The sequence below is a fragment of the Poecilia reticulata genome, chromosome 15 (assembly GCF_904066995.2).
Source record: "Poecilia reticulata chromosome 15, P_reticulata-male-v2, whole genome shotgun sequence".
Classification (NCBI taxonomy): Eukaryota; Metazoa; Chordata; class Actinopteri; order Cyprinodontiformes; family Poeciliidae; genus Poecilia; species Poecilia reticulata.
The window spans coordinates 26196538-26216729 of NC_088844.1; the positions used below are offsets into that span (position 1 = coordinate 26196538).

At 39.5% G+C, this 20192-nt stretch overlaps 1 protein-coding gene across 1 annotated transcript in view; it reads right to left on the reverse strand.

Moving 5' to 3' along the window:
• The window catches only part of stk32c (serine/threonine kinase 32C), a 102366-nt gene extending 84580 nt beyond the window's left edge, over window positions 1-17786 (reverse strand). The window contains exon 1 of the mRNA XM_008430412.3: window positions 17377-17786. Within this exon, the coding sequence (XP_008428634.1) occupies window positions 17377-17458 (82 nt within the window). The 5' untranslated portion in view covers window positions 17459-17786. The remainder of the gene's footprint in view (window positions 1-17376) is intronic.
• Between the last annotated feature and the right edge of the window lie 2406 nt (window positions 17787-20192).

Genomic DNA, 20192 nt, shown 5'->3' on the forward strand with positions numbered 1-20192 from the left:
CTGAAAAATTAAAAAGTTTAGATGCGGTGGCTTTTTGGCTGTATGGAAATTGGTTTATTTCACAAAACTGCAATCACTCGAGTCACATGATCAACACCCAGATGTTACCACTAGTGCAAACCATGAAGAAGAAATCAATCAGGAAGTAGTTGTAGGATCATGGCGGCGTGGATTTTAATGACTTATTGCATTAACACACTTATTTTATTTGTGTTTATTTAATGGAGACACTGCAAAATGGGTTTTTTTCCCCCCCAACATTTTTGGACGCATTTGTAATGGAAACGCAGCAGAAAACCTCTGGATTCTTTTAAACGCAGAAGATCCTTAAAGTGTCGCTGTTCAAGTCTCCATTGTTTTCTCATCCCTCCATTTCCACCATTTATTTACTTCATCAAACTCAGACACATGGAAGCATGTAAGCGCGGACAGAATACCGAAACAAAAACCGCTCAAATGATGGCAATCAATCATCACAAACGTAGAGCCGCGCCGCTGAGAGATGTGAAATTGGGCCTCTGCGCGCAGGGAAATCACCACAGGGGCCCGAATCGTACATCTAAAGACCGTCTAGATGAAGAGGGAGCGAGACGAGACGAGACGGGGACGCTTCAGAGGACAATTCTGCACTGCAGTATGGGAACTCTCAGATGCACGGCATTGTCACAACGGAACATCATCTGGACCGTGTGAAAACTTCTGACGTTGCCGTGGCGACGGGCTCCTTTGTGCATGTGTGTGTGTGAAAGGAGAGCATTCTGCTGCGTTACAGGGCTGCCGCATCATCAGGTCCCAGTATTGGCATAATTTAGTCACTGTGATTCACGACTCCTGGGCCTGAATCGGCACATTGTGTATTCAAACGTCTCGACTTGTTAATGAAACACGGCACAGGAACCGTGCAGGAATACGTTCTCTGACCCCATTATTTATCATTATTATTATTATTATTGAGAGTCAAAGGTAACGTAGTGTGGAGTTATTCCTGCAGTGAAGCTGTGCTACATGTGATGAACTCTTCAAACGTTCATCACAATGCAGAATCATAGTTGCTTCTTCTGTTTGACCAAAAGGACATCAGATATAAAAAAAACAAAAAACACATCAGCTAGATTTAAAGAGGTACAGGGATGAGGTCACAGGTCGTGGCACATTCAGCATTCAAGATCCACATTTAAATAAAATATAAGAAGCCGTTTGAATAAACTGTAATCAGCTGAGCCACACATTTCCACTGAAAAGCAGCATATGAAACAGATGCTGCCAAAATGAGCAGCAAAGGAGGAAGTGGTGAAGAACACGCGTCAGGAATTTATTTTCTTCATTTCAGGCTGTAATAAATCCACCGTCACATTGCCTTTAATGCTGCTTTTGGTCCTGAATGCTGAAAAGCTTTACTGTAATTATGACATTTTGTACAAGTAGGGATAGAAGTGCAGAAAAACGTGTTTTCACAGAACAGAAACAAAAAGTTTAACCACTTAATATGGTGCATACTTTCCAGAACTTAGACAATACTGTACAGTATTTTTAATGCTACTTCCTTTAATATACTGGTTACTTTTTGGAGCCTTAGAGGAAATAACTGGCTACTTTCCTGGAACTTTCACGGAATTTGCTGGTCAGTATCTGCTAATCTACCCGTTACTTTCATGAGACTTAATGGTTACTTTCCTGTAACTTTGCGTGCTGCTTTTCAGAACATTTGTGGAAATAACTGGCTTTTATTCTGGAACTTTCTTGAGGCCTAATTGTTATTTTCCATATTTTTAATGTACTTTCCGTAACTTTCTTAGAACTGTAACAGAACTTACAGGTTATTTCCTCAGAACTTGTGTAAAATTGGCTGGCTACATTTCTAACCCTCCCCAGACTTAATGGTGACTTACTGGAACTTTAAAACTGCAGTACGCAAATTTTATAAGAATGTACTTTTATATACTTGTTGAAACTGTAATTAAGTCCCGACACGCTACTATAAAACAGATGTTTTGTGGAAAAAAAAGCCTCCTCCCAGACGTCCTACTGCCACTTACACCACTCTGAGTAAGAAACAACCAATCAGACCCAGGAGAAAGGTCTTACAAGTGTCAATCATGCTCATGTACTCGCTGCTTGCACCGCTTCTACCATTCAGCATGTACCACTGTTCAAAACTATTATTGCGGGCAGCTGTGCTGCTGGTGGAAAAACAACCGAATGTTACAGGAAAACGTCCAATTTCTTGAGTTCTGCAGTGAGAGAGGAACCTGTACGATGTGTTCGTCCAATTTTCAGACACTTCACAGTTTTCTCAGAACTACTTACTGCAGTTTTATTGTATCATGTGTTGACTGGGAAGTTTCCCCAAATTCACAAGGTGTTTTGCACAATATACTTTTCAGTACTTGCCAGGAGAAAAGTACAGTAAGATGTCAAGTGCAAGAAACCAACGTCTCAGTTTAAACGTGACAGATTCTGGATTGCAACAACTCGCCAATTAGTTTGGATTTGTTAATCAAGGTTCTTCTAATGTCGACTGCAACAAGAGACTTTGAGTATTTGGAGCAAAACTATTCTTAGTTGGGTTTGAAAGCAAATAAACCTTCAGTGAATGAGAACAGTGTAGCTGCTTTTAGAACCACCATAAGCAGCAAAAACTCCCAGAAGTCATATTCTGTGTCTTTATTAGTCTCTTTCTCATCACTGTTGGGCAATTTTTGACCAGTGTGGGCATTTCTGGAAGAAAATATAACAAGAAGTTTGTCAATAGCAGCAAAAATCCCCTTTTTCACAAAGTTTCAAAAACATTTAGCTGAAGAATTGAACCTCAACATGTCTACATCTTGACGCATTTTCTGTGGGACCTAGTTTTACAAACCACTGAGCTGTGACCCATCCTAAAGTAATAGACCATGCTCCAGGGTTAAAATGCCATACTAACCTTTCGACTGTTCGCAGAGGGACACATTAGGACTCTATTTAAAGCTTGGTGTGAGGCGGAAAGGGAATGCAGCAGAGGCAGTAACAAATTGGCTGCATGAGAAAAGCAAAATAGTGAGGCTACGCCAGACCTGTCAGGAAATGGCACCATTTATTTCCAGCCGAAAGTCCAAAATACACAGAGAGCTGAAATATGCACCCACTCCTCCAAACATGGACGTAAAGTCCTGGACTGTTGCAAAGGTAAAGCTGTCTTGGATGCGTGCATTAATTAGAAAAACTAACATATCTATCATCATAGCTTTGTAGATGATTGGCACAGTGCAATTCAGGCATCAAACCTGTAAGAAAAGGAGGGGAAAAAAGCTTTGTTCTGCAATAACAGGGGAGATGTCGCATTTTAAAATGTCAAAACACTGCCGCTGCTGCTGCGAAGCACAATATGCATAGTGCTGCATTTAAGTGTACATTTAAGGTGAGAGGGAAAGGACACTGTGGCCTAGTTCTTTTCCCTCTTAGCAGTTCAGCCTCGAGGAAAGCGCAGGACACATCATGTTCTGGCCCAGATACACCTGACTTCTGTTTGTTCTTGCAGGTATTTAGGACAGAAGAGTATCTTCAGTTCCTGAGTCATGTCCACATTCACATGATGCATCAACTCCAATCAAGTTTTATCTTTTTTTTTTTACAGCTTTCTGACTAGAAATTGAATTTGACGCGTCTCTTTCAACACCTGTAAGCAGCAGAGGGAGGACGTGTTATAGACTTTTGCTTCATGACTAGAAGCAGGCTTGTTTGCATACGCACTCCAACCCCCTCAGGGGAAAACTATCAATACAGGGGCAGCTGGAAGGGAGGAGTTTCTGTCAGATTTAATAGGGATGCATTTTACTGGACATTCAGTCTGGAATATTGCAAGAATGACAATAGGAATCTAAGTGCAGCAGGTTGGTCAGTATGCTGATGCACCCCTTAACACTGCCTTCAAACCTCAGGAAAAAAAACCCAACAGGTTCTTGGAGAAATCAGCGAGTTCCCCTGAGCTTATCATGGAGCATTCTCGGATTGTTTCAAGCTTGCAAATATTCTCCTTGTTGACATGATTATGGTTCATCATCACTGTGGCAGCATATCTAGGTTCTGGGTGAACGGTGTAGCATCAGAGCTAGGTTTTCCAAGATGTGTAGACCACAAGCTCAAGCCAGGCTGCAACAAACAAAAAACAAAAACTCACCAAGTAGCTGGATTATACAATTCACAACTTAAAAATCAATAAAGGTGCATTCACACCAGTCCTGTTTAGTCCACTTTAATCTAACTCTAGTTTGTTTGCCTAGAAAGTTCGGTTCATTTGGGGAGGCATGAATGGACAACCAAAATCTGGTTCACCTACTAACCTACGTCTTGGCTCAGTTGAAGTGAACTCTGGTGCAGTTTGAATGCAGATTAAATATCAAGTGGACTGGAAACCACTCCAAAAGCAGGAAGTAGGCTGCAGCGCAAGGCATTTTGGGTAAATATATCCAAAATAAATATACAAGTCTGGAACCAGAAGGAGAAATAGCTAATGTTTTTGTTGTTGTTGTTTTTTGTTGTTTTTTAACTTTTGTCTTTCTGCATGGAGTTTGCATGTTCTCCCTGTGCATGGTGGGTTTTCTCCAGGTACTCCGGTTTCCTCCCACAGTCCAAAAACATGACTGTCAGGTAATTGGTCTGTCTAAATTGCCCCTAGGTGTGAGTGTGCATGGTTGTGTGTCCTGTGTGTCTCTGTGTTGCCCTGCGACAGACTGGTGACCTGTCCAGGTGACCCCGCCTCTCGCCTGGAACATTAGCTGGAGAGGCAGCAGCAACCCTCCCGAGCCCACCGAGGGACAAGGGTGTCAAGAAAATGGATGGATGGATGGAAGTTGCGCTCAGTGTCTTCTGCAGAGGTTTTTGTGTCGTTTCCTTGCTGCAGTGCCCCCACAGGCGAGGAGGGGAACAGGTTTTTCAAAAGATTTGGTTAAATTTACAAAGTGCAAAGTGAAAGCAAACCAAAAAAACTTAAAATGTAACAAATGTTGCACCTTTGGTCCCCAATCAAACTGAGTATATCAGGTGTGAAAACACCAGAATGCCTTGGTCAGTGCTGCCCAGCAGCAGTTTCCAAACAATTCATTTTTAGTCCTAAAAATACCAATGAAAGACTCCTGTGACCCTGAATATTGGCTGAAAACACACAAATCCAATTAATTGAACCAAGAAGAGGAGCTATACAGGAGACTGTAGATGTTAGCTGTAATGCCAAGACAGTCTCCAGTGTGTGCATTGATGCGTATTAATGTATGTTCGGTGTTTGAACTAATAAAATAGGCAGCTACAGGCATTTTATCAGTATGTGTGAGTCTTAATAAAACCACTTGGCTTGAAAGATTCAAGTCCAGAAGGGTGCCTCTTTGTGCCGCTGAATGACAGTGATGATAATAATGTACAGTGCTGCATCTTATTATTGACATTAATTAGATCTAATTAGCCTTTGGTTTAAAAAAACAACTGAGTAAGAAAGACATCTGATTTCTGACCAGCAGCTTGTAAACTTGGGTTTAGGCGCTCTGATCTTCTCCCTCACCCTGATTTCTCTGATTAGCCATGTTAGTGTTGCGTGCATGTGAAAAATAGCGAGTGACAAACCCTCTGGCTGCTCAAGAGATCTCAGAGCATCGCATGAGGTCCTCCAGCGAAGAGGGGGGTGGCATTCGTACATCAAAGTGGCTGACCGTCCTGTCATGTCCACTTGCAGTCACAGTTGCTGGCCTATTGCATCTCAGTTATGCATCGTCGGGGAAACTTTAGCATGAGAGCAGCTCTAAATATGTTACTCATACTCTCAGCTCTGACTGCAGCACATTAAGATGAATACAAATCATGGCACAGCAGAGGGAAGTGCTGAGTCAAACCGTGTCAAAGCAGCTAACTAGGTTGTGAATCAGGCACAAAAGCTCATGCATGAGATCGTGCTTCAGAGCGCTCCGTGAAAAACAACAACTCTCCCTCCTCCAGCTACTTGTCTGAGCTGATCCAGGCTGATAAGACAGGCGTAATGAAATTTTCTACAAGTTCTGTTTGTTGGATTTATTTGGTTTTCCACAGATTGCAATATCAAATGTCAACTCAAGACTGATGGACGCTTCAGAAAAAGTCTGAGAGGCTGAACTTCAGTATCTGTGTCTTCACTTTACAGAGCTCGAGTTCAGTCAGACTTCGTGGAGAACGTCAGTGCAAATTCACTTTGTCTCAGATCTGGACTTGCAGCAACTCACCTGTTAGTCTAGACCAAGGGAGTCAAACTCATTTTCGTTTTGGGCCAAATTGAGATCATGAATGCTCTTAAAAGGCCGGTTGTGCCAGAGTGTATTGATAAAACCCATCCATCCATTCATTTTCTTACACCCTTGTCCCTCAGTGGGGTCAGGAGGATTGCTGGTGCCTCTCCAGCTAACGTTCCGGACGAGAGGCGGGGTCACCCTGGACAGGTCACCAGTCTGTCGCAGGGCAACACAGAGACACACAGGACACACAACCATGCACACACACACCTATGGACAATTTAGACAGACCATTTAACCTGACAGTCATGTTTTTGGACTGTGGGAGGAAACCGGAGTACCCGGAGAAAACCCACCATGCACAGGGAGAACATGCAAACTCCATGCAGAAAGACTGGGGCCGGGAATTGAACCCAGAACCTCCTTGCTGCAAGGCAACAGCTCTACCAACTACGCCACTGTGCAGCCCGTATTGATAAAACTTCTTCAGAAAATGATCAATTCTTAAAATTAAATATAATTGAACATCTTTTCAGTCCCTCCAGGATTTCACAATTGTTTTGTGATTTTGGCAATAAAAATCAAAGTGTGGTGCTGATTTGGAAATATTTGCGCTTATTTATGTTGGTAAATGCGACCTTTTATTACTCTGTATTGATTGTGGATTACAATCTGGCATCAAGTAAGGCTGAGGCAGCAGTTTAGTACAAGTACGAAAGTTTTTGAGAAAAAATTGGTTTAAAAAAGTGTGGGGATTTGTTGATTTTCCATGAAATTCCATGATAATTCACAAGAAACTGGAGGGACTGATTGATATAATTTGGCAGTAAACGGATAAAAACTGAACTGATTTGATTGATTAAGAAATATTTAAGCACATTTAGTGTTTAGTCTAGAATTTAGAGGGGCACATAAAAAGCTACGGTGGGCCGAATTTGGCCCACGGGCCTCGAGTTTGACACATGTGGTCTAGACCATCCTAACACATCTTTCTGCATCCATCTGAAATGTTCCGTTGAAGCACAAGACGTAGATTTGAGGCTGAAAAGTAAACAGCAAAGGTGAATTAGAAAAGACGGAAAAGATTAATATTTCCGTCTGTCCTTTGAACACAGTTTGTGCTTGTGGACTGCATCTGTAGTGGGAAGAAATTAAAAACTCAAGAGGCAGAGCAGCAATAACAGAAGAAGTTTAGTTAACGGGAATTAATCCTTTTACTAAAAAAAGATTTTGTGCAGAAACAGAAAGAGTGCTGTTCTCTATCAACACGCTGGAATAATTCTGCTATTAAAACAACGCGGAGACAGTGAGGTTATCTGCCAAGAGCTTTTAATTGGTTTCTATGGGAAATGATGCCTTAGTGGGGTGTTAAGGTGGGGGAATCCAGGGTTTTGTCTTCCACCAGCGCACAGAGGCCTCCCCACTCCTCCTCTTCCCCACAGAGGCAGATCCAGCGTTATGAACTGGATTCCAAACTACAGAGAGTTTCCCATCAGTCAGCCTGTCGCGCGGCTCTGGCTGTCTTTGTAATCTGCGATCCTCCTCGTTTGCTGCGGGGATGCCTGAGCCTGAGCGCAGTGAAGATGTGCTTACAGTCTCATTCAGGTTCCCCCACAGGAGCCGGGCTGAGGAAAACTGCCGTCACGAACTGGCTCGAAATAAGAAGCTGAAGGAGTCGAGCTGGAAGAGGCGACATGTTGCTCCATCAGCTGAACGTCAAACTAACTCCTGCTGCAAGGTTTTGTTTTCAAAGTCACAAAGAGAAGCACGTTCTCTGATTTAGTTTTATTTTCTATCTGCAGGTCAGAAAAGAACCAACGAGGAAATGCATTCCCCTCTCTGCACCAACGTTTTTATAGCTTTGCTACTTTAATTTTCAATTCTATTTTAGTTTGATTTTTTTTTTTAAGTTTCATTTTAGTTTTGTTTCTACTAGTTTCAGTTTTAGTCTTTGTTTTTGTAATTCGAGTTACATACCAGGGGTAAGGCAGAGGGTAAGTTATAAAAAGAGTTTTTTATGCAACTATTGTAAAAATGGTCACAACTTTTAAGAACATTTGTGAATTTGGTGTAAATAAATGATAATACACCCTAGGCAAAAACATCACCTGCAAAGCAGATCTTGTGCAAGCTTTTCAAGTTTTAACCAAGTTTTAGTTATTAGTTTCAGTTATTGTTTTAGTCCTTTTCTTGTAACGCCACTTGCATACCAGAGTCAAGCAGAAAACAAATTATAGAAATAGTTTTTGTGTAACAAAAGCTCAAATTTTAAATTAACTTAATTTAAAGTAAATTTGTTAATTTAGTGCAAATGAATGACTATACCTCCCAGACAAATTCAGTAATCAAAATAACACCTGAAAAGCAGGTCTTGTTCAAGTTTTTCAAATGTTGACCAATTGTTTGCTAACTATTTTTGTTTCAGTTTAGTTTTTATTAAATCAGTTATTGATTTAGTCTTTTTCGTAATGCCAGTTCCATACTAGGGGCAAGATAGGAAACAAATAATAAAAATCCACAAAAAATCGTCACATTTTTCAAGGAAATTTGTTAGCTTAGCTCAAATGAAGGACTATACATACCAGGCAAGTGTAAATGATATAAATCAGAGTAAATTAAAAAAAATTAGCAAACACAATAACTTCACCTGCAAAGCAGCTTCTCAAATGAACTTTAAGGTTTGTGTAATTTTTTCCGCTATAATAATTTGCTTTATCTTACTCCACTGCAAGCTCCTGCTTTTATCTAAAACACAGTTACATGAATTGGACTGTGATGATTTCTCTTGATTTTCACTGACATGACAAGAAAAGAACAACAACTGTAAACTGGACCACATACTAATGGGACACACAAGCGAAAACTACAAACGTTTTCTCTATAAATTCAGTTAATTTCAGTTATCTCTGTGAGCGGTCATTAAAGTTTCAGGTAGATTTCCTTTTCTTGCAAAATGTTATTTTTATTTCTAGTTCCGTCATCTCGTTCGTTTTCACTGAGGATAATAACCTTGCTCTAAATGGACACACGCGTCAACAAGCGAGAGCGACCTTTCCTCCAACTATCACCTGCATCACGCTGAGCTCATCGCTTTGAAGACTCCTTCGCTGCTACAGCTGTCACCGCCTGAAGCAAACTGGGTTACATAACCCCGGAGAGGTGGACAAAGCCGTGCCGCGTGGCTACGGGCAAAGCTTTTATGAGACAACATAAGAAGCGGTGTAGGAACTTTGGTAGGGACTGAAGAAGAGGGAACAAAGGAGAGAAAAGAGAACCTCACGACAGATAAAAAAGAAAAACTTTCTTTTTAAAACATTGTTCCAGGAGAACACAGCCTTTGTAGTGACAAGTTAAAATGGGTGCTTTCAGCAGGAACAGCAGGTGCAGTCAGGCAGTAGGAAAAAACAACAACAACACAGTATGAGAATCATAGCCAGTCCGTCAATCCGAGCAGACAAGAAACCAACAGGACAGCTGCTAAAGCAGAAAACCAAGCTCCAGTTCTCTGAGTTTATTGTTTTTTTCTTACAATCTATTACTCTGTTGTGTTTGAAATGTGTATCTCTCTGCTGATTGACAGTAGGTAGATTTTCTTTGCCTCCATAAACAGGATTAAATTGACAGCGGTTACTGCAGATTTGTAGATTTACTGGAAATGGGGAAGTATTTTGGTGCCATTTTTAAACACCTGCAGGTTTCAGGAGTATTTTTGGTCTAGTTTCTAGTGCAAATATCTTGATATGCTTGAAATTAAACAAAACTAGCTTAAAAGCAGCAATCAAGCCAGAAATTGGAGCATGTTTTAAGTTAAAATTAATCAAAAAGTTCTAGTTCCACTGGCACCGTTACCTAGCAACAGCAGCCAAGCCCAGCCCGTTACCTAGCAACCCAGTTTTAGTCCCACTGGTAGATTACTTCACTTATAACGCGGTAAAAAAAGTCATTAGAAGTTAAATAATCTGCCAGTGGAAGTAATACTTTATCATCAATATTAAGGAATTATTTTCTTAAAATATCTTGCTGAAAAGTTACTTATTTATTTTTGTTTTAATGGTACAGTATTTGCACTAGAAACTAAACCAGTTTAATTGGTAAGATTTTGTGTTTTTGCAATCTGTCCCCCTAGATAAAGTTTATTAACAATACATTTCACTGATTTCACAAATTTGTACATTGATTGTAAGGACAAGAAAATGAACTAGTTTAAATGAACCCCATAGAATATGTTGTTTATTATTGAGCCGATTTTTTATGAACGATAAATTGTCCCGGAAGTTATTGCGAAAAACGATAATATTGTTCTGAGACCATTGTAATGGTAATGGCATAATTATGAAAAAACACATTCTCAGAGATTGACAAACTTTAAATTCTAATGAACAGTTAATGTTGTAAATAGAAAACATTTTAAATATTCTAAATAAATAAATAAACAAAACAACAGAAACAATGAAAAAAATTATGAAATCTCCGTAAACAAAACAGTCCTTCAAAAAAAGGGGGTAGTTGAGACCAAGGCACCAGACTCAATATCTGGCTTTTTGTAGAAAGAAAGAAAAGAGAAAAACAATTAATCATGCAAATGTGAATGCATTTAACTATTGCATTTAATTGATTTATTGCTGATTGTGACCTTCTGGACCTGATTGTGGTCACAATTGCTGATTGTGGATCTGCAGTTGCGGTTGGATCAGTTAAATGTAATTGCCCAGAGTTATTCTCGGTTGGCATCGCCCAGATACTAAAACATGGGATCAAAATGTTGCCAGGACAGTTTTTCTCCATCCTGTGTTACAGCAGCTCTGTAGCTGGCGGCAGACAGGAAGCTGCGCTGAATCAAGATACAGTGACAAAGATGAAAGAAAGGGAGTGCCTGAGCAGTAATCAGACATCCATCTCTGCATCTATCTTTATCCTCAACCAAATCTGCTTTCAGAGGCTCATACTTTCAATCGCTGATGGAAGAAGCAGCAAGGCACACATTCAGACATCCAGGCACTCGCACCATCAAACGCCTACACACCAAATAAGAAGTTTACCGTCCACAGAAGTGCAAATTTGCCTTTGGCTCGACGCGAATGATCAAATGGATACAGAGAGATAATAGAAAACACAGACCACACAAACGTCAAGCATACACTTAGAATTTCCTCGGATCAGAAATAACGAGTTTGAGCTCATTTTCAATTAAAGTCGACATTTGTCGATTCTTCACACTCTGCTGAGAACTGATACTTATTCACATCACGTGTGCTTATTTCAAATAAGGCAGGAGGAGAGTGGATTTCGTTGGTCATGAGTCTGGAGGATAATCGTTAAACTCAGCTGCCGGTCAGTCATGAGGGACCGTTTATCGCATCACCCCAGACGTTTATCACTTCCTCCATAAGGTGGGATTCTGGTCACTAACAGGCAGGTCAGAGGTCACAGTTAGGATGTGAAAGATAACAGAATTCTGAAGCATATTATTAGTTATAGCTTTTTTACTTCAGTTAAAAGTTCATTTTCTTAATCTGACATGAGCATTTTTCTCTTGTCAGATTAACAAACTGCACCAGAATCAGTTAGCCAATAGCATATGGATGGATGGATGGATGGATGGATGGATGGATGGATGGATGGATGGATGGATGGATGGATGGATGGATGGATGGATGGATGGATGGATGGATGGATGAAGGGATGGATGGATGGATGGATGGATGGATGGATGGATGGATGGATGGATGGATGGATGGATGGATGGATGGATGGATGGATGGATGGATGGATGGATGGATGGATGGATTGAAGGGCGATGGATGGATGGATGGATGGATGGATGGATGGATGGATGGATGGATGGATGGATGGATGGATGGATTGACGGACGGACGGACGGACGGACGGACGGACGGATGATGGATGGATGGATGGATGGAAGGGTGATGGATGGATGGATGGATGGATGGATGGATGGATTGATTGACGGACGGACGGACGGACGGATGGATGGAAGGGCGATGGACGGATGAATGGACGGATGGATGGATGGATGGATTGATAGATGGATGGACGGATGGATGGATGGATTGATAGATGGATGGACGATGGATGCATGGATGGATGGATGGATGGATGGATGGATGGATGGATGGAAGGGCGATGGATGGATGGACGGATGGATGGATTGATAGATGGATGGACGATGGATGCATGGATGGATGGATGGATGGATTGATAGATGGATGGACGATGGATGCATGGATGGATGGATGGATGGATGGATGGATGGATGGATGGATTGATGGACGGACGGATGGATGGATGGAAGGGCGATGAATGGATGGATGGATGGATGGATGATGGATGGATGGATGGATGGATGGATGGATGGATGGATGGATGGATGGAGATAAAGTTTTTCTGATCATGTGATCAAACTCTAATTTCCCAATCAGAGCTCCGATCTTCCAACTGGACTCTCTCCAATCATTAGAACCCAGCAGAGCCGACCCAATCCATCCCACAGCACCGTGGGTCCAAGTGAGCCTGGGACGGACGGCAGCCGAGACCAAATATCACCGGGCCAACAAGCCAGCCGGCCAGGTGGGGAAGCTGTTTCAGGGAGACGTGACATCCAGGGTGGGTATGTCGGCCCGGTTCGCTCCAGCTCTTATCAGCTTCAAGCAGCTCTTTGAACAGCGAGCCGGGTGAAAGCGAAGCGAGGCGGTAAACCGTGCTCAAGGTGATCACACATATTAGACTCACAGAGTGGCTGAGCAGGGGACTGTTTTCATTGTTGCACACGCTGTAGACCACATTCAGCAGCACAATTACATCAAACGCACTTTTGCACCATGAAGCAGATCCAAGCTCAATCTATATGCATAATGATAGTGATTAAAGCAACAGCAGTGATTAAGATAATAATGGAGCTTGTGATTCATGAGTGGCACCAGCCTGAGGAATGTTTGAAAATAAACCTAACCTCCTTGTTTCCTCGAGATTTCTGAGCTTTACATCATGGTGTAATGCTATTCACTCGCCAAAAACAAACCTGAAGTGCTGCTTCAGTTCTTTCACGCATCTTTCAGGAATCATTTAATCTCCGTGGGAACCATTCGGGGGTGTAATACGCCTGGTTGGACTTAGCCCCGCCTTCGAGGCGCAGTACTTCCTCTGAGCTGCAGCAATTAGCAAACACCTGGTGCTCAAGGTGATCACCTTGATTATATGAGCTAATTCTCAGTGAAACGCTGGTAAAAACATTGCTAAAACGTTAATAGAGGAGCCATGTTGTGATTACTTCCTGATCGTGGGAGTTTCAGAAAGAGAAGGAGTTTTAAAGAGACAGAAGCCCAATTTAAAGACATTAAATTACAAAGTGAATTTTCTTTTAAAGGGGCAGGTGTTATGTATTATCAAGTGCACAATCAAGTAACTATGTTAACTCTAGTTGTAAAAATGCTACATATATCAAATACGACTTAAAAGAAATTTGACTTCATAATTTAATGCCTTGAAATTGGGCCTCTGTGTCTTTTAAAAGCTCCTGCTGTTTTTGAAACACGGCACCACTACTAACCCTTTAACAACATTTTTACTTGCGATGCAATGAGAAGTAGGTCCTACAATGAGCTCAGCAGATGTGCAGTTCCACCAGGTGTTTGCTAATTGCTGCTGGCTAGTTTGAAGGAACTGAGTGGGGAAGTCGCAGGGTAGGAGTCCTCTGTGAGGTGGAAGCTCTAAAGCTTCAAAACTGCAGATGAAACTAGCATCTTGAAGGTGGAGCTAGGTCCTACCCGACGTTTTGGACAGGTGAATGGTTGCCATGGAGACTAAATGATTCCTCAAACATGCATGAAAGAATGAAGGCAACACTCCAGGTGTGTTTGTGATTACTAGCTTGATGTAAAGCTCAGAAAAGTTGATTTTACATAATCCTGCCCCTTTAAGTCATATTTGATATATACGGCATTTTCTGTAGCTACTGAAGTTACTTGATTTTGGTGTAAAATGGCTCTATGTGAGTGGAAAATACACAATGCTGCCCCTCTAATCATCCAGAATCAGCGACACCATAAAGATCCAGATTCAGCTTTGATCAGCTGCTGCATGGAGGAGAGCACTTAAAGCTGGAGGGCCACTCCTTCCTGCCTCCCCTCTCTGCTCTCTCTGCGTCTACTTGCCTTGACAGCAGCCTGCCTGACCCGTGGAGCTGGACAATTTCCCTTCAAGGCCGCTGACAGAACTGCTGTAGACCTAATTGGGTTATCCTTGCACGAGGGTGCACAGAGACACAAACATATGACCGGATCCCTGCTGCGAAACGACCTCATTTATCCGAGTTTTTGCCTCTGCAGCCATGGCTTTTTTTTTTTTCTTTTTTAGTTTATCTCAGAGACACAGCAAAGTTGAGCTTATTGGGTGCGCAGCTGAGCCTGTCGCAATAAGAAATGAATCAATTAATCACACGGAAAATTAAAATGAGCTTGATAATTTACATTTTAATGATTCATATTTTTGTTTACAGAGACTTTGTAATCCACTTTGTTTTTTGTTTCGGTTGGTTGTTATTATTTTAGATTGTTAAAAGATCTTCCAGCATTATGATGCCCTTAATTATGCATTACTTGAAAATGGTTTCAAACAACAATATTAGCATTTATCACAATAATTAGTGGGGCAATTTATCATCCAGCAAAGTTTGTAATCATTACAGGCCTGTTTGATACTCAGCATGAAGTGGTTTGTACTCTTTTATTCTTTGCTTCTTTACTAAAGTCCTGCCTGCCACTTTTGCCTTTTTTCCCTGTCTAAGCTGAATGATTATTGTTATATTATAATATGTATTGTTGTTAAATTTCAATATTATCGTCTATTGTAGTCATTTCTGGGACAATAAAGCTCTGTAACCTTCTGCTAGGTTTGGACGATTAATCAGTTTTATTAACTAATCAAAGTGTTTTTTGTTTTTGAAGATTTGATTTTTGGATTTTTTTTTTTTTACCAATGCATTCCTTGTGTTTCCAAAGTTCAGAGTGATGTCGGCCCATCCGGAGCCGCCATCTTGTTTTCCAAAGTCTTGGACTTTGAATTCAAAGAGACACCGAGTAGGGAAGATGGAAATAAAAGCAAGTTTTGGAAAATATTTACTGTCATTTATCATTTTTTATAAGAAAATTTTAGATTTTATTTTTTAGCCATATTCCCCAGGTCTACCTTTTATTATTATGAAAATGCAGTATATATAAAACATAGCTTAAAACAAATTTGACTTTGCATCATCGCCATATCTGATACCTTGAATTGGCCTCTGTCTCTTTAAGAAGCTCCTCCTCTTTAGGAACACTCCATGCACAACATTTACATCATACATACCATTTACAATCATTCTTAAGAGCGTTGTAGCTCATATGATGACATGCACTTCCACCAGATATTTGCTAACTGCTGCTGCCACTAGTCTGGAGGAGCTGAGTGGGAGACGGATGATGGTCTGTGTGGCAGAAACTCCAAGGCGGAGATTTGTGAAACATTATGGTTGCCACCAGATATTAAAGGATTTCTCAAACATTCATAGAAGAATCAAAACAACACTCGAGGGAATAGCATTATAACATGATTTGAAGCTAAAAACAAAAGTCAGTTTTACATTGTACCCCACTGGACCATTTCTAAGATGCACTGATCTGCCTTTTTACTGGCCAACAAATGAATTAGAGGCTTCTTTAAGTACCAATCTGATTTGTGCAAATATTGGTTTTATTTTACAATTAAATGCAACAAATGTTGACTATAAAATGAAGAAATTGTCCAACGTGTTGCTTGACAGAGGTAGTAGTTTGGAGTCTATGTAGCAAAGCATTAATCTTTAAAATAAATTCAGGTTTTATTAACTTTTCATTGTTTTTTGTTGTTTTTTTTTAACGCAAGAGATGCACTGATTGGGCTTTTACTCAACTGAAACCAATTTCCAGTTATCTTTTGTCGATTGAGGTTTTCTATAAAACAAACAAACTTAAAAAGCAGGTAAGAGCCAAAATTTTTGACTGCAACAAAGTAAAGATAAAAAAATGTGCTGTTGGTGGTTTGTTAGAGGTACCTTGGAAATTACAATTTAAATGTATTGGGGAGGGACAATGCACACTAATTAACATTTCTGTAAACGCACCAGAATTAGCCAAAATGTTATTTTTCATCAGTCGTCTCTGGACAAAGAGATTTGTCTCGTTAAAACAAACAAAGGTTATATAAAGCAAGGTTAAAATGACACACAAATACTATAAATCCAATCACGATAAACAGTAAATACAAAACAAAGAAAGCAACAACATAATTATCAAGTAAATTTTGGATTTGTACTTGAACTTCTTAGCGTTAAATAGTGACATAAGCTTGGATCATAAGACAGGTTAATGTAATTTCATCATTTTCTAATGGATTCTGTCCATCTCCATCTCTTAGGACTTTTATTCTTTCCGAATCAGAATCATTCTCTGTTTGAATCTGCAGGTCAGAAATCGGCGCCGGAAACAAAAAGCCCAATTGGTGCATCCAAGTCAGGGTTTCTCATGCTGCTTATTTAAAAACCCCAATTCAACTTCTGCTGATTAATATCTCAGATTATTTTGATGCTGTTTGTTGTGATGTATGTAACAGGTCTATCTTGTAACTGATATGAATTATGCACAAATAAATGATTTATAGTAATAGTAATTACCTCTGCTGGTTAAAAGATGCACTTAAATCTTGCTACATGTTTAACATTTCTTGCACATTCACTCAAACCGCTGTTTTACTTAATTATATCCAACATTAGGACTCTTATTCTGGCCTAATTGACTTGCTTATTGTCTTCTCTGTTTGGAAAAGCTGCATGAGAACGACGCTTTAAGAAACTTTCTATTCTCATAAAGTGATCAAACTAGAAACGTAATGTTACTTTCCGTCTAAAATGGGTTATATAACTGGTAGGAATATAAAAGGAAGCTGGACTTTACGCCTCCAACAATTTTACCAAGACACAGAAAAAAGTCCAACAGCAAATGTGCTCAGTTTTCAACACTTACTCTCAGCTCAGTTTGGGCTTCAAATGCATCTTTCAGTTAATTATGCAAATGACTCCTTCAACTTAATCAGTGTTTTTACTTTTCCCAGCTCTTACCATCTTCCTTCTCGTCGAACACTGGTCTCTTTGAAGAACTGTTGGCTCCCATCCTCTTCTTCCACTTGCCCCAGTGAAACATTGATGCTCAGATTGCATTCCTCGCCTCTTGGAGAGAAACTACAGCTTAGCGTTGGACACCCTCCTCCTTAAAAAAACAGGCAGCCGAGCATTTCACCAGACTCCGTTTGGTTTGGGGGATGTTTTCTTTTTATCTGTCCGTGTTCCCCTGTTTTCAGCCGATAATCTGAAGCAGCGCGAGTAAATGAGGATGATGATGGTGAAAGTAATTTCGGATGAGATGACGGGAAGTGAAGCGAGCGGGTTTTGTGGACGTGTTGGGATCTGACAGTGTTCTGTAAGTTGGAGCTGGATGTTCAAACAGTGACTCGATGTTTGTAGCGCTCAGCTGTCTTCCGCAGACAGACCAATACGCTTCCAGCTCATCGATGCTGCCGCGAGTGGAAGCTGCGTTAAGCGGCAAATAAACACCGGAAGCAGAGACAATTTGCTTAAGAAAATAAAAGACAGGAACGCTTTTAGACCTTTTTACTTGGAAAACAACGCTTATAAAGATAGATTGTGTATTTTTTACAAGGAAATAAACAAAGTGTCTTTTGTTACGGTTTATTATTTGATCATTTTTAATTTCTAATTTAGTATGATAATTTCTAGGAGGGGTACTATAGTAGCAATATCCTTCAAATATTGCTATTATTTTATTTATTTTAAACTGTTGCGCTCATCACTGAAATTTTATTACAATGATTATTACAATTGATATTATTATTGCCACTATTACTATAGTTTTGTGTAATTGTCTACATTTGAATTTCAATAAATTTTGCTATAATTATAATTTTTGTTAATTATTTTTATTTTATTAATATCCATTTATTGTTAGTGGACGTATTATTTATGAACGTATTATTTACAATTTGATTACCTTGCACTTACCATTGTTGATATCAGCATTATTAAAATAATACTGGCTTTATTTAAAATGGGGTTTTGTTTTTCTTTCTTTCAGAACAACTATAACTTGTTTTAAACTTAGTTATTTGATGGTGTTGAACTTATTTTAAACATAAACACACATCCTTTTCATTAGATTATTTTTTTAGCAAAGCTTTAGTCTATTGTTTATTAAAACGGTTTCATTTTTTATTTTTTACTATTTCAATGTATTGCACTTATTATTATTATTATTATTATTATTATTATTATTATTATTATTATTATTATTATTATTATTATTACTATTATTATCAAACTTTGTGAGCAGTCAAGTCGTTTATTTAAAGGTAACCGGAAGTTACATGTACTATTCTGGTTAACTTGACCATCATTTGACACTGCTGGTTTAGTTACTGGGTGTGCACCATGCACACGCCAGAGTGCTACTCTAGGCAGATTCAGCTCCAGCAAAAGGGGACGCCCACTTAATAATGACATTCATTGTCGTTATTGTTATTACTACCACAATCTAATTCAGATAAGTGGTTTGGTATAATTTCAAATGCCACATTTAATGCATTTAATGAGGCACAATGTGTTATGTTGGTTAGTTTTTATTTACAGATTTTGTACATTTTTGTCCCATTGATCGTCAGTGCAGGTACAATAGTGAATATATATTATTAAGAACAAATATTTGTAATTAGTTTATGATCAAATTGGATCATATTTAGAAAATTCAGCTGTTTTTTCTTTCCAATGCAAACCTGCCACTCACAATATGGTGGACTAGTTAATATTTCATTTCTACTAACGGAGCCAAATCATGGTCTGTTCTTTTGTCCCCACTGTCCCTGATTTCAGCATTTCAAGTTAAGCTCCTTCCATGCCGGACTGTTACTATTTACGGCAGTTTATTCCACCGGCTTACTGTGAAGGAACGCACCCATGAGAAGTCGGTGTGCCTGCCACACGTAGCACATAAAACAACAACCTCTGTTTAAAGCCATGTGCAGCTTCTGGATCCCTAGGAACAAAGACAGAGAGCAGAGATGGGCTTTAACGCGATGTAAGGTGTTAAACTGGTGCTGGCCTTCATCAGAGCAGTGAATTAATATTTGACAATCCGATTAGAATATGGATGGGTGGAGCTGGAGTACTGAAAAAAAGACCAGAAGGTTATTAATTTACTCGTTGGGTTTATTTGTTGATGTTGTTGCTCTCCAAATAATGTCACATTCCATTTTAGAGGACATTTGAACTGGATAACTTTTTTTTCTTTTTTCTATTTATTCAAACTATAATGTAGTATCTGGGGGGTTTAAATTGGGTTTTCATTTAGAAATGTCTATCGGAACCTTCAAGAACTAAAAGTGCAGTAGTTAAATATGTGATATTTAAATACAATTGTTAATCAATGTCTTAATAGATGTAGCAGTAGAAATTTAATATTAATACAAAATATTAAATAAATATGAGTGGAACAATTAACATTTAAATTGCAGGGTTTCTCCAGTGTATTGTAAGCCTGGCGGGCCACCAGGCTTTACTTGCGCACCCACCAGGCTAAGCATTGTTTATTTATTTTAGTTTCTTTTTTAATGATTGCTTTTTTCAACGACTTTATAGCTGGTGTTTAGGTATTAATCTTCCAGTCTTCCAAAAACACATAATTATCAAATGATATTTTCAAATTTTCTGTCAACTTTAAACATTTTTTAACCCAAAAACAATGTGGACCAAGGAAGGTTACTTTCTTCTTGAAAGTAACCTTTCAGCAAGACGTAGGAGCTTGTTTTATGCAAGTAAATACTTAATGTTGATGAAAAAGTACTATTTCCATTGACAGATTATTTCAC